The sequence below is a fragment of the Ctenocephalides felis genome, unplaced genomic scaffold (genome assembly GCF_003426905.1).
Source record: "Ctenocephalides felis isolate EL2017-DRISC unplaced genomic scaffold, ASM342690v1 CF-g0.4_SCAFFOLD_01886, whole genome shotgun sequence".
Lineage (NCBI taxonomy): Eukaryota > Metazoa > Arthropoda > Insecta > Siphonaptera > Pulicidae > Ctenocephalides > Ctenocephalides felis.
The window spans coordinates 77,608,072-77,624,920 of NW_020538040.1; the positions used below are offsets into that span (position 1 = coordinate 77,608,072).

At 29.8% G+C, this 16,849-nt stretch overlaps 1 protein-coding gene across 1 annotated transcript; it reads left to right on the top strand.

The window, feature by feature from the left end:
- Nucleotides 1-436: 436 nt before the first annotated feature.
- Nucleotides 437-16,635, top strand: LOC113375381 (otoferlin-like). The gene is made up of 16 exons (XM_026615317.1): nt 437-583; nt 2,050-2,138; nt 2,203-2,374; nt 4,878-4,934; nt 5,663-5,844; nt 6,979-7,197; nt 9,301-9,471; nt 11,628-11,724; nt 11,832-11,942; nt 12,266-12,391; nt 12,975-13,100; nt 14,296-14,481; nt 15,049-15,113; nt 15,180-15,257; nt 16,318-16,471; nt 16,531-16,635. Exons 1-16 carry the CDS (start codon nt 437-439, stop codon nt 16,633-16,635), a joined length of 2,085 nt encoding a protein of 694 aa, XP_026471102.1.
- The last annotated feature ends 214 nt before the right edge of the window (nt 16,636-16,849 follow it).

A 16,849-nucleotide genomic window follows, 5' to 3' on the forward strand; every position in this document is an offset into this window, starting at 1 on the left:
GCATTGCATGTTGGAGTTGTCACATTAACAGAAATCTGATAATAATTTTACTTTTTATTAAATTGTTTTTCAACAAATTTCTGACCAAGAAGAAGATGATACTACAGATCATATTTTAAACAATAGTCTCACTAAATAACCGTTGGAAATGTTGGACTATATTGGACAAATATTTAATATTTGTAGATTCTTTCAGATGTCCAAACACTCGTTACTTAGAATTTATGTCTAATATGACTCCTATAATTATAATAAATGGCCTGCAAATGTGGTTCACTACTCCATAATTTAATTTTCGGTGAAATTGAACTCATTTACTTATATCGATCAGTCACAGGGCTCTTGACGAAATAGTTTGGGATCCTTGCCAATATTCACTAGAATTATATATATATATATATATATATATATATATATATATCGTGTACAGCTCCATATGGAACTTTTGGGCCGATCTTTAGTAGTACCATCAGTAAGGATACTATCAGATACACAACCAGAATCACCGCCCATGTATTGGGTTGTGATGAAGAAAGGTGGCGCTTATATTGCCGAGGTTCTGCTATCAGCAGAAATTGTTCAGGTAACACTGTAATTAATGAAAAGATTCAAATACAATTTAACAAAAAGTCCAATTGAAATTTAAAATTTTACAAAGGTCCAATTTGACTTTGAGCAATTATATTGTGAAAACCAAAGCAATTATAACACAACAAATACCACATATCAAACAAACAACTATCTGACTATGTTCAGTAATACTCTCAGATTATTTATCATTGTAAGAATGTGTTTTTTGCTGTTTTTCAAGAATTTATAACCTGGTCTTCTTCACCCCATAGCCGGGGTGAATTGAGACAGCAAGGGACAAACAGGCACAATGACTTATTTTAATTTTAAAGAGATTTTGCAAAATAATAACTTCATTATTCAATGCAAAATATAAATTTCATGGGTGCATTTTTTACAACAAACGAACATGATCTGGTATTTCGTCAAAAATATTCCCTAGGGGATTTGGAATAATATTTATTAAATTTATCTTTTGCAAAATTGCTTTCTTTAACTCATTTCATTTTTTATTCAATTCATTTTTTTACTTGCTATTTTTATTTTTCACACCTTTGCCAGGGTGAAGGTCCAGCAGGACCTTTTGACCACACCTAGATGTAAGCTTTTAAAGAGATTACCTAAGAAAAACTGATGAAACTAAAATTAAAAATACATTTTATAAAACAGTTAAATAACGCATACTTATAAATAATTTAAGGTCTCGTAAACTAATCAACAATCACGACCGAAAAAACTAACACCGAAAAACAATACTTTTGTTATGGATTTTTAAACATTGCCGTTTATCTCCCGATATCAACGTTGTAAGAATAAAGATGACGGCTGGTTATACATATTGACGGCTGGTTATACATATTTTTCACTCTACTTTCAAATATTGTTGTTAAGAAATTCCTAATTTTACTTGTTTTTGAAATATTTGTGGTGGGCATTTTTGCCCGCAAACCTTTAAGCCCCGCTCTACCCTACTCAAAAAAAAATATTTTGGGTTCACAAAGGTACCCATTAACCTTTTTTTATTTGCTTGATCATCTATTCACAAAGAGTACAATAGAACGAATCTAAGAAATAGTTATAGATAACGCAAAAAAACACAAAAAAAAGTTAGTTTGTAGAAGAGTTAAAATAGGTAATTATAAAATCGATTAAAATGTAATTTTATCTACGTCTTTTTTAATTATTTTATACGCATCAAACTCAACATTTTTATTAAATTTCTTTAATAAGGGTTTTAAACTACGAATATGCACATTTAATTAAGACGTAATTAACAATCACTTTCTGTATGATCGGACTATAATTATAGTTGTATTCTTATTATTTTGGAAGAAACATGTCACTATAATATGAAAGTTACACACCGACTTTTTTATTTTATTTCTTTAATATTTTTGCATTTTATGATACAGATACCCACAACTATGTAAATGCATATACATCCATCAATCTTAAAAAATATTTTTTGTTTTTTTTTAGGTAAATGATGCATCGATTGCAGAATTAGAGAAAAATGGTACATCAGTAGCAATACCAGCAATGATTCGACCTAACATGATCCATTTCAAGTAAGATTTAGAGATAATCTAGATAAATGAATCTTTTCAATAATTATTAATTAAACATCATCAGAATGGAAGTGGTTTTCTGGGGATTGAGGGATGTGCGTCGTTTACGTGGGTGCAATATTCGTCGTCCGAAAATCAAAGCTGAAATTGGCGCAGGAAAATTCATTTCAGGTCACACCACTGAATACGAAGGACGAAGTGTTAATTTTATTGAAATGAGGAGTGAAATTCTTGTTGTACGTATTATTATAAATATTTCCAATAGTACAAATTTTTACAGACTGTGTGCGGATTACTATCCAAAAAAAAGATAAAAGATTTTCAAATATACAGAAATTAAAAACATTGATAACATATACATTATCTATTCGAATCAGATATCAATAGAAGTATTTGCTATTTTATTTTACTGTAAATAATTTTTATTTTTAATTAATTATTTATTTTTGGAATTTGATGAATTTTTTCATCGACGATTTCTCAAAAACGGATGAGTCAATTTCAAAAATTTAGAAGCCATTTGATGAAACTTGGTAAGCACTCGCGGTTAGTTTTTTGATACGATCTTCTTCAGAATTAGAAAAGTGCAAATTTTTTTGTCCGCGTTTTAGCCAAAAATTTAAATCGAATTTGGAAATACAAAAACTGTTTGAACTATTCGAAAGAAAATATCTTACGAACAATTTGAAAGATATTATTTGAAAAACCTGCTGACTAGTTTTGGTCAAAGATCTGCCAGGACATTTCTTCGTAATTGATTATTAAAAAAAAATATTGACGATTTTAATGATATTTGTATGGCGGCGGACGCGTGGTCATAATAAACATATTAAAATATTATAGTCTTACAAAAAGTGGCTCAATTATAAAGTTTAATTAAAATTCGGATTATTCGGCCGCGTTTTTAAAAAATACTTCGTGTAGTTTTTAAAATATTGTTTAAAATTAAAAAAAAAATAAAAAAATATATAAAATGCATTTTTTTTATAAAATCAATTATTTTGTCAAAACAAGCAGAAAGTTTTTTAAATCATTCAAATCGAATGCTTAATTCTCTCAAAAACTGCCCTTCTTTGCACAATTCTCTCCATATCTCCAAAACGGCTGGACTTGCCTTTGCCAAAAACTAAAAACAACTTCTCCCAATCATTACAAATTGAATACTTTTGGATCATTCCAATCGGTGGATCCGTGTGCCCAAAAACGTAAATGCGGACATAAAAAACACACACACATCCATTGTTTCTGAGGTATGCCAAAATGTTCAGAAACCTTCAAAACGTGAAGATATGCAAAAATTTTCATTTTCGATTTTCGGCCCATTACTTGGCAAAATGCCACTTTCAACTAGTTTATAAAATGTTAAGCACCATGAATTGTAATCTATTAATATGACTCTAATTAAAAACCAAAATAAAACAATTGTTAAATGAAAATGTGTTTTTCCAGAGTTTGCCAGAACAATGTGAATACTGGCCTTCATTAGTTTTCCAGCTACTTGATTATAAGCAATATGGACACACAAATGTTGTAGCAGCATATATAGAGCAAGACACTGCAATATTATATTATCATTCGAGACAAAGTACATTCGGAAAAACAGCACACAATGTAGCATCGTGCATTTGTAGTGAGTATAATAACAAAATAAATAGATTTAGTAAGTACGAATATAAATTCAATAACCATTTTTTTTTGTTTGAAATAAAATTTATCCACTTCAAACAGTAGAAGAGATCTAATAAAATAAAATTATGACATTTTTTTAACCGTATGAAATTTTTTAGAATCATAGAAGTATCAATCTATGAAGCCTACTTTTCTTGGTAATTAGATTGGTACTACTATGAATAATCTTAAAGTAATTAATTTAACATAACCAATATTATAGAAAAATAACAAGCCATTTTATTTAAGCTTCAATAAGTACCATCCCGTCAACAAATATATCTAAAGCTGAATATAGTTCTTCGTCGGAGGAATATAAAAGCAAATCGAAATCAAAGCTTTACAAGTTCTTAATTCGTTATCCAATAAAAGTGAGCAAATACATGATATCATAATTATATAGCTATCCAAAGGTATAAGTAGAACTTTTATATTTATTTTTGTTAGTTGAAAAATAAATTAAGTACAATTAGAAAAATGCATGATAAATATATTCCAAAATATGTGAGAGTTGATCAAAGGAATGCAAATTCAGATGAAATTGAAGAAGAAAAAGATTGGTGGACCAAATACTATGACTCAATACCGGTAATTACCACATATGAAACTTATGATTAACTTTTATCTATATAAAAGCTAAAAACGGAATGGCTTTTAAATTTTTGAAATCGGTTAAGCCGTTTTTGAGAAATCGTCGATTTACGGCAAAAAATCTGATCACATACACGCACACACACATACTTTTTCCAAATTTGGTCTAATTCGATTCAGAATGGCTTGAAACGTCGATAAAACACAAAATTAGCGAATTGAATTTTCAGATGAAAACAAACTTCTACGGGAAGTTAAAAATATTTGAAAATAATTCTAAGTTCCGTAAATAAGAAACAAATGTAGAATTTTAGCTTGTATTGTAAATACTAAGAGATTTAGTAATGATTGAATAACATTTCACAATAGTTATAAATATTAATAAATGATTATATTTATTATTATATAAGACCGAGAAATGACTATATGAAAAAGGAATTTGATAATCTATGAAACTGTTTTCAATTTATTTTATTTCAGAGTAAATATAATGATGAAGAATACCATAATCCAGCTGAAACTAGGTATAAATTGAAGGTATGAAATGTATATATATATATATATATATATATATATATAAATATATATACAAATATAAATTTATATATATTTAGGTTAATTAGTTTCGAAAAAATGTATATTATTTTGACTTTTTATGATTTTGTGTCATCAGTAGATCCTAGAGCGGGTTGTCTTGAATAGGTCAAAAAAGTCGCTTAGGCACATATGATTTTCGGATACTAAGGTTTAAAATAAGATACTTTGCTGAAAAAAAACATACCTCTAAAATGAATTCTGATGTCCCGTGCATTGACCCAAAGATAGAGGTTGAATTTGGAAAAATTTCGTTTAGACCCATTTAGAGTGCTCCAATCATGTCCAAATGCCTAATTTCATGTTCTCATATTTATTTTCACTTTACATTATCATATCTTTACTTTTTATTTCTCAAAATTGTAGTTTCACTGATGGATCTTGTGTTGATCCGGTTGCACTGAACACTATAAAAATCAAGATAATTTCAAAAAGTCGTTATTAACTATACATATTTCGTAAAACTAAGTGTAAGTGTAATCATTAAAAATTACATACAATACAATTACAACCACAGTATTTAGGACAATGTTCATTAAATCCAATATATTAACTTTCTCATATTACAATTAGTAAGTAAAAACTTACAATTTTTACAATTAGTAAAATTAAACTTGTCTATAACAAACTAAGGCAGAGCAAGCATTGATCTGAATATATTTTTATTTAAGGTATTTGACTGCGAATTAGAAAATCAAACCCAATATTCGGGCTTAACCGATTGGTGTGAGCGATTTATATTATACAGAGGTGGACATAAAGGATATCCGGAACCTTTTGCAACATTAAGGGCGTCCATTTCAATAACTAAAGGAGATAACGGCCAAAACGAGAATAATGAATTTGCTAATAGGTATGTTCATATTAAATTTTTTTTAATATATATATATATATATATATATATATATATATATATATGATATGCAAAAGTTTCTATGGAAATAACATCGGTAAAATTCTGTTCTATTGAAATATTTCACAAGTATTTACTTAGGAAGAAGAACCAAAAAACTTTGGTTGGCGTGCTAACTATCTTATAGTTAATATTTAGAGCTAAAACTTTCAGAAAATTCTTTTTTATCAATTTGCAAGCATTTGAGCTCCTGGGAGTAATGAAGTTCAAAAACATCCATATCTAGAACCACTCTATTATAGATATATATATATATATATATATATATATATATATATATTAGGCTAGTCCTTAATATGGACATTTTCGAATTCCCTTGCTCCCAGGGGCTCAAGAGGTTCCAAATTGATAAAAAACTATTCTCGGAAAGTTTTAGCTCTTAATATTGTCTTTTAAATAGTGCGCATTTAATAGCATGGAAAAATTTTAAAAAATATTAAATATGTTTTTTAAATATAACTTAGCAAACAAATGAATGAGTTTTATTCAAAATTCGATGCTCTACAAAACAAGTTAGAAAAAACCTGTTTTGCAGAGCGTCGAATTTTTAATAAAAATAACACAAATCGTCACTTTTAATTCATTTTTTATTAAGTTATACCTAAAAAGCATTTTTAAAATTTTCGATTTTTTTCCATGCTATTTCCATACTAAGCTTTGATTGAATTGCGCACTATGTAAAAGTTAATATTAAGAGCTAAAACTATTAGAGTTTTTTTTATGAATTTGGAAGCATTTAAGCCCCTGGGAGTAATAAAATTCGAAAATGTTCATATTAAGCATCACCCTAATATATATACTATAATATCATTGACGATTGATTGATCGCCTTACTTATATCTACTCGCTTCTACATGTGTCTTCCACAAAAAATTCAAAATACGAGTAATATCGTATCTATTTGATGGCCCTGATTTCAACATTTATGTAGCTTTTAGCAATAAAACTATAATATCATATAACAAATATAAATATTTTTATTTATTTATATAAATTAAGATGACTATTAATCACGATATACAAGAAATTAACATTTGTATTGCAAAATTAAAGTATATTTTTTATGTATTCTAGTATAAAAGTGAGACGTATTCCTACAAACAACGAGCCTGTGCCACTATGCGTACGTCTGTATGTTGTAAAAGGAATAGATTTAAAACCGAAAGACAGCTCTGGAAAATCAGATCCATATTTGGTAGTTTCTCTTGGTGGTAACGAAAAGCTCGGCAACTGTCAGAGAATAGACGATAGATTTAATTATTTGCCGAAAACGATCAACCCAACATTTGGAAAGTATATATTTACTTGAATATGTAAAATTGAATTTGATTTATTTTTTATAAAATTTTATTTTATAAATCATGTCAGGTCAGGCTAAATAGAATCGAAATGTATCAAGTAGAAACAAAATCAGATATATATATTTTTTTAATTTTTTAGCATTACCTACAGTTACAAAGTCCGCAAAATACAATTTTAAGTAACCAGTTGTAACTTCTTATATATAAGATCACAGTTATTATTAAGCAATATTTTTCCTGGAGTTAGATCTTTTATCCCGGGTTTTTAAAAATTAAAATTATGAATCTTTGCTATTATTTAATAAAACTACAGCTATCCATTAAATATCTCAAAATGATATATTTTGTTTCAAGACAACGAGTCTGCTTATATGAATCAATACTTAGCCGAATACATAATTTCAAATTTCACGAAAATTAACAAAAATTATGAAAACGAACAAACAAGTGCTTTTTTAAGTTAATTATAAAGAAAATTGTATAGAATTTTATACAAAGCTCAAAAGCGAAAACACATATATATCGAAAAATATTAGATATAATATTGGGTCAAGTAAAAAGTTCGTTTCGTTTATTTAGTGAAACTCAACAAGTTTTTTTATAGGGTAAAAATAAATTTATTCAAATTAAATATGCTTTATTAATATCAGCAATGTTTCGCTATCGGATGCCATCGGTAAAGAACTTCTATGGTTTCTGGTTGAAAAACTGAAACAAGTGCTTTTTGCAAGCTCTTTTTGAAATCAGTTTAATTCCATTAAAATAGTTTTGCTGAGATCGGAACAAATGTTAGTCAGAGGGTGCTATGTCTGGAGTATACATATGGCAGATGCAAAAAAATTCTCAACTAAGCTTACGCAACTTTTGGCAGGTCATCAAATAAGTGTATGGTCGGGCTTTGTGATGATGTAAAACTTTCAATTGTTTGGCTTAATCTCTCTCTTTATTTACAGTAGGATTGATAATTAATGGTCTGACCAACTGGAAGTAGCTCACGATTGACGATTACCTTCTACTCCCACCACAAACACAACATCACCCTTTTCAGTGTCATTTCTGACTTGTAAACGTTTGTCGTCGCTCACAATCACTAAACTAAGATTTATTTCGCCTCCGATTGTCGTATATAATCTACTTTTTCTTACTAGTTAAGAAATGTTTTATAAATGGTTCGATTTTATTGCATTTGAGCAGCGTATCCCAGACATTGATTCGGCCTATCCAGTCTTCGCACCCAACTCATGAAGATCCCACATCAAGCTTTCTTTTGTACTTAGCTTTATGTAATTGGTTCAAAACAGCTTTCTGATCAATGGTTAGTTCCCTCTTGATGTCTACAGAGCTTAGTACTTATCTTGCTCTGCTTTTTAAGAATTTCATCGACTTTTTTAGTGATTCGACGAGCAGAGCGTGGCACATCTTTCACATCAAAATTACCAGAACAAAAGCAAGCGAACTATTTTCGAGCAGCAGATTTTGATGAAGTAATTTCACCTTATACAGCATAATTTATTTCACAAGCCTGCGCAGCGTTCTTCCCTCTACCATAATAATATTGCAAATATAGCGATTTTTTTCATTAGTTTTTTCCATTTTCAAACACAAATAACTTTTCAACCATTTGACCAATTTTTGATTATACCATCAAAATGATGCTCGAGTGTCACCTTTCTAACGAGGGTTTACTCTGGTGCCGCTGCGATCTGCACTTCCTGAATTATTTGTAACTAAAGCCGTCTATTGCGGAAAACGAAACGAACTTTTTACTTCACCCAATATAACATCATAGGTAAAATAAGGTAACACCATAACATATAATCGAATAATAAAGTTTTTACTAAAACTCTGCTATTCTTTAAAAAAAAACTTGAGTCGAAAAAAAAGATTTTGATTATATCCTTGAATAGTATTTGTTATTTCAAAATCATAGTTAAGTTATTTAGCATAAAGCCTTCCTCCCGTTCCGGATTAACAAAATTAAAAAGTGCCGTCCCGGTTTTGACTTCAAAAAATATGGTCATCTTATTATTATTTAAGTATTTAATTATTTAATTGTTAGACATATAGGACTCAATATTCATAATTATTTTCGTAGATGTTTTGAAATGCAAGCAATATTACCACATGACCACACTCTCACGGTGTCAGTGTACGATATGGATCTTATCAGCAAAGATGATCTTATTGGAAGCACCGTAATAGACATCGAAGATCGCTTCTATAGTAACCATCGGGCTTCTTGCGGAATTTCGGAAAGTTACTGCAAGTAATATCGATACGATAATAATAACAATCGATGTTATACATTCCACACAAATAATTATGCTTTCAAAGCCAAAGGTGGCCATTTACGCAATATCATTTTCAAAAAGTAGCTGTAGCGTATCATCTTGAAGATTGAAATAAATTATAATCGAAATGAGTATGAATAATAATAAGTTTTATTTTATACTAGCTGTACCCATTCACGCTTCGCCGTTTTTTATTTTCAATTAAAATTTTGAGCAAAAAAGCATATTGTTACGTCTAGTCTACCAGTTTTCTTGTCATCCAGTCTACATGTCTATATGACTATTTATCTACCTCTCTATCGGTCTACCTCTCTACCTATCAACCAATTTACCTATCTACCAATTTACCTGTTCACCAGTATACCTGTCAACCTGATTATCAGTCTATCAATTTACCTGTCTATTAATTTACCTATCAACCTGTTTATCAAATCACTATTTTACCTGTCTACCATTTTACCGGTCTACCAATTTACTTGTCAACCAATTTACCTGTCAACTAGTTTTATATGTCTACCAATTTATCTGTCAACCTGTGTATATGTCTACATATTTATCTATCTACCAGTTGTCCTGTCTGCCATTTTACATATACTCCAATTTACCTGTACACCAGTTTACCTATCTACCAATATATCTATCTACCAATATATCTATCTACCAATATATCTATCTACCAATTTACCCGTTTTTCTGTTTATCTGTCTTCCTTTTTATCTGTCTACCTGTTCATCTATTTATCTTTACGAAGAGAGCTGATTTCTTCAGTCCATCAGTGCACAAATTGTCTTTGATTTATGCCATGCTTACCTTACGAGTCATACTGATATCACAGGCTTCGGTTATTCTTTCCATCAGCTCTCTAGTTTGTAGTTTAAGGCAACTCTAATGGCGCTTTCATCAGAAGATTTTATTTTCCACCCAACGGCTTTAGATATTTTCGCATGTCTTCTAATGTTTCTATTCGTTGATATTTTCCAGGTGATTGCATTGTGGTCACTAGCAGTGTAGATACCTAGTACCTCCCAATTGCAATTTCCTCTGACGAGGCTATTGCTAACTAACGTAAGGCCTATTATTGAGCTTGCACTGCCCTTGACAAAGGTTGGCTTATCACCGCTATTTAGTAAAACAACATCAAGTGTATTAAAGGCCTCTAAAAGTGCTTTACCTCTTGCATTAGTCTTCCTACTTGCCCAGTATACCGCCCATGCGTTAAAGTCACCGGCTATCGCTACGGGGTGGTGTCGTTTTGCATCCTCCACAAAACGATCTAAAAAATCAACAAAATCTGTCAAAAAAAGACTAGGTGGAGCGTAACAGCTATATAAATGTATGCCATCTAATGATGCTGTCACAAATCCAGCGTTGCTATTGTTAACAACATTCTGGAAACAAATTTTGCCACAAGACCAAATAATAGCTTTGGTGGTACTGTTCGTTTCCCATGGCCAATCAGATAGTTGTTTTTAAGGTTCTGATAAGAGGGCAACATCAATTTTCATATTTCTTACCGTCTGCATGAGCAAGTCCTGTGCAGCCTTACAACGATGCCAGTTTACCTGTATACCAGTATGCTAGTCCACCAATTACCAACTAATTAAAAAAGATATTTACTATAATAATTCTCACAAAAAGGGGTTTGTGGTAGGAGGTTAAAAATTTAAGCTTATGTGTTATAAAAAACGGCAACCATCCCCTACCACTTGGCTTCAATCCAAATATCCAAAAACCTGTCACGGGATTTACCTGACAATTTCTCAAATTTTCAGGGCGATCGGACGTATTGGTTTATGAATGCGTTACAATTACACACACACACATACACACAGACTTACATCCATTTATATATATATATATATATATATATATATATATCTGAAACAAATGATTCGCTAATGGCCCACCCTATCTAATATTGTAGATATGATCAAATTCACAAATTATGTAATTTTTTTTATCATGGTATCTCCTTACTTTCGCCACATGTATAGTATAAATTCAGTGGGGTGTTTTTATGCACATTTATCTTTTTTGATTATATCAAATAAGGCTTTAAAATACACAAAATACGAATTCACAGTTCTTTTCAAAATTCGAATAAAGTTCATTAATTTTTTTGCGTTCTTAGATCTGGATACAACCGGTGGCGAGATTCCCAGTTACCATCGCGCATTTTGAAAACGCTCTGTTCTAAATATGATTTGGCGGAACCTGTTTATTCCCAGGTATTTTTAACAAATTCGGTGTTAAAATTTGTTAGTAAATTATTATGAATGTACGATTAAAATTTTAAGTCTAAACATGATATAAAATAAATTACGCATTCTGATAGGGTAGTCTCGTTGTTGGCAATAGAGTATTTACTCCTGAAGCTGGAATACCCACAGGACCAAACAATAAAAATAACAAACATCCAAAATTTTTGATTAGTGCAGATGAACAGGTATAATATTTTACAACATTTATTTAAGCAAAATATTTTAAGTCGCTGTATATTTTAAGTATTTTATCTGTTCTTGACTTGCATATATCATATATTTTTTCGAGAGACAAAAATCTCCATATTGCATAGCCTATTATCTACACAATGATGCTTACTAAATAATTTTTTTTCATTTGTCTAATTTACTTCATTATTTTATTTTAATAAATTTACTTAACATTTTTCTCAATTTTTTGGCCCTTATCTAATCGATTCAATATAAAGCATATTCCACATCACTCATATTAAATAAATTTTTTGAATATTTTCAATTACGTGAATAGGAAATCTTAAGTTTGGATGCACTCAAACAATGGCAAGAACTCAGTCCAGGTGGTCCAGGAGAATTAGTTCCAGAGCATGTAGAAACTAGAACTTTGTACAATCCGACGAGACCAGGATTAGAACAAGTTAATAAATAGTATTGTGAATTTAAACATAGAATTGATCAAAGTCTATGAACAAAATAATAAAAATAAAAAGATACCAACAAATTACGTTGGTTGCAATTAGTAAGACTAAAAATCCGAGTAAAAAAACACTATGTCAGTTCACAAATTGACATTTTTAACAGACGTAAAAATATAGTTTAAAAATGGTTTATCAAATAATTATTTTTGTTTGAATTAGCAGAGTAAATACAAGAAAATATTAGTAAAACTAATTTTGTTATAAAATAATCAAATCGTTAACTTCTAAAAAATTGAGGCATTAATTCGCATATCCAACTGTATTATTCATTAAATACTTTGTATTATAAATATGTTTTATATATTATATAATATGTATTATAAAATATTCCGAAAATATTTCTAATAATAGTATAGCTAAATTAATATGTCAGCAGAAGTTTAAGCGACAAGAAAATAACGTAGACTTCCACACATTCAATATAAAAATATTATTAAAATTGATTTTGTTTTAATTTATGTTTCAATTTCATCATCAATATAAACAACAGATAATGATATGTTCTACATTTATAAATTCTAGGGAAAGTTACAGCTTTGGGTTGATATATTCTCACTAGCTGGTGGAACACCACCTCCTGCACCTGTTGAAATTGCTCCAAGAAAACCATGTCCGTACGAATTAAGACTCATTGTTTGGAACGTTCAGGTTTTTTTTATTTTAATACTAGCATAATTAAATATACTATTTAAATAATATTTCCAAAATAACTAGGCCAAAAAAATACAATTTTATGTATGTGCCAAATCTTTCACATTAAATGAAAAGGTATTGTGGGTATTCCACACGTAAGGCAAATAAATGGCTATTCAAGAACGGTCCTGATTGATATAGCAACCAAATTTTTTTTTGAATCTTTTAGATTTGTCATTTAGATCTGTATCTTTGAAATGGCTAGACCTGCCTTTGCCAAAAACGAATCACCTTTTCTCCCAATGTTTTTTGGAGTATTCAAATCGGATACTCCGTTCTCTCAAAAACTCGATTTCTATTTTCTGCACTTTTTGCTCCGTATCTCCGTAACTGCCAGAACTGCTTTTGCCTAAAACTAATTAGCATATCTCCCTATCAATAGGAATCGAATGTTTTATAAACCATTCAAATCGGTTGATCTGTGCGCCCGAAAACGTGGACGAAAAATTGCGGACACACAAAACACACACATATCCATTTTTCCTGAGGCATGCCAAAATGTTCAGAAACATTTTCGATTTTCGGCCCATTACTATAACTTACCCTACAGGAGGTTAAAAAATACGCATATGCGTATTATTGAAAAATCATATTAATACTAAATATGAGAACAGTTTAATAAGTAAAGTATGATTTACGTACGGCACGATTTGCGAGAAAAAACTATTTACATATTTAATTTATTGTATTATTTGTGGTCATTATTGGATTGAAGGTCTATGTTGAAAATATATGAATTCATTTAACCCCTTAACTTACAATTTAGATTCGAAAATGTCGGGCCAAAGTTGTTCAAGCTGGCGCGGCGTTTGTGACTATTTTTCCTCATAGTGTACGGTTTATCACATAAATAAAAATAATTTTGTGTTTTATAGTTTCGTATGAATAAATATTTTATAACACTTGCATTCACCATACCGGGCCATGCCTGAAATGCGTAATATTTGCTTCTTTCCCGAATATCGTACGCGGGCTGTGCCCGTAATATTCACTTTTGGCCCAGCAATCGCAAGCGGGCTCTGCTCGTCATTTTAAGTTAAGGGGTTTGTTCACTTTGGGGGTGCCAGGTTATTTCTAGTAGCAGCACTTACAAAGTTAATTATCTGTTATGAAGTTCTGTGTAAAGTGTAATAATATTTTATATTTCAAGGATGTGCCGCTCCTAGAAAAGGACATGATGCTGGGAGAAAAAGTATCCGACATTTATATAAGGGCATGGTTGCTCGGAGAATCAGATGAACAAACAACCGACATCCATTATCGAAGTGTAACAGGAGAAGGAAACTTCAATTGGAGAATGATATTTAAATTCAACTACCTATATGCAGAGGGAATGGTTAGGACAAATATATATATATATATATATATATATATATATATATACACATATGTATATATATATATATATATATACAAAAAACCTCAAGATCTTCTAAATCCTCTAATATTTATTACGTAACACACGTAACGTAGAAACATACAGGTGTTTCTATTCTCCAGACAAGAACAAACGTTTTGTTTACGCAAACACGTAACGGTTTTGTTTATGCTATGTTTCTAAATTACAAATTAAATGTGGAGGTCTTTGATGCTACTTAAAAATTCAAACAAATTTTCTGAAAATATGGAAATGGATTATGAATATTGATAAAATTTGTTAAATATTTTCATCTAAATTTGCAAAATTGCAAAACTAATATCTGAATTAATAATATTAATGAATTTAATACAAACAATTACATTATATTAATTAAATTGTTAATTTAATATTAATGATTACTGTATGTTGAGGTTATTCATTCTCAAGCGTAAACATATAAATTTATTTGAATTGGTTAATTTTACCTAAAAAATCTAAAAAATGTAATTTAATTTTTTGAAAATCGTTTTATTTATTTTACAGATTGTTGAAAAGTTCAAGGAAAACGTATTTTCAGTTGGTGAATCAGAAAGAAAATTTCCGTGCAAGTATATATTCGTCGTATTCGTCATTCAAATAAATGATAAAATAAAGAAAACCGTTAATATTTTCAGATTGCACATTCAAATTTGGGATAATGACACGTTTTCTAAGGATGACTTTGTAGGCTCTGCAAATTTAGATATGCGAAGGTAGTTTAATTTTGAAATCATAAGATATAGAATCCGACACGTTTCATAATATAATAAAGAAATCACCATTCTTAAAAAGAATTATTTGTTATTAAAATGTTATTAAAATGTTTTAACAGCCCATTCGTCAAAATGAAGAAATAAATTTCATTTTGACACTTGATGTGTGTCATCATTCAGTAATCACCAGGTTAAAGCCTGTAACTTATACATCTTAATAAAATTATATTTTTTGACGGAATTTAACACAAAATCAAAATTATTAAAAAAAAGGAGAATTATATTATTTAAAAGTAATAGTATGGAGCCATACATATAAGTCACTGAACCAGGTTTCACGGAAAATTAACAATACTGCCAATTGGCGGTCAAAAATAATCAAACATATTGCACATCAAATCTCACATTTTTATAGATATTTTAATAATAAGAAAAAAAATTGTTTACATTTCTATGGGTTCCGTACTAAAGTTTAGCCAGTATACTGCGACGCGGCGCCCAGGCGCTTCAATATTTCGTTTCCACGCAGCTAACGTATCCCGATTGCTTTGAAAAAAAGTATAAGAAATATTCCTAAAATATTTCAACGTATAGAAATATCTGTTTTTTGAAAAAGGTAGTTTTTTTTTCAAAGATTTAAAAAATCTCAAAAATCTATTTTATTTCAAAGTTTAAAAAAATTGAATATTTTTTACAAAAAATGATTTTTGATACGAGAAGTTTCAGCAATTTGCCTTAAGGCAGGATGCCATGCACCACTAGTTTGTAATTTAAATTTGGTGAATGAGGATACATATGAAGTGTTGAATTGTTTAAATAAAGAAGTGTAAATATTATTCAATTTTTCAATTCAACGAATTGGCTACTATTTATATTAAATATATATAAATATAAATGTATACACAAAGGATATATTATTGTACTTTTTATAGTTAAGATTTAATTAAATTTATTTAATAAAAATGTACGAGATTTTATCATCTGTATTAAAATTCTATAACGCTGATTTTGTATTACCATAAGATGCTTGGATAGATAAATTTTTATATTTATCATGTAGACTACCCCGAGGTGCTAAAGATTCGAAACACTGTTCACTGGCGCAAATCGAGCCTAGGGCGCCGAAAATAAATGCTTTCCGTGCAAAACGAGCACGCGGCTGGTGGCCTTGTAAATCTAATTCAAAGGATGAACTCGGAAATTTTAATATAGCCGTAAGTCGATTAATAATTTCAATTCGTAGCTAAAAATTATTATTTAACTTTTATTTCAGGGAAAGTTGGAACTAGAAATAGAACTATTAAAATCGCACGAAGCAGAAGGTAATCCCGCAGGATTAGGAAGAAACGAGCCTCAAAAGTTACCGGAACCAAAGTAAAGATTTTAATTAAAATCAGAAACATTTTATTTGGTACTCTTTTTTTTTTTTTGACAGCGATCAGAACTTATGAGTTCTATGAGCTGTTGTGATCAATTATCTTACAATTATTATAGATGGCAACCTAAACAGTTGTCCCATCTCTATGTGCTGAATTATTACAATTGTTGTAATAGTGATGACTTTTTACTTTCAAGTGGCATGTTGCCACTAC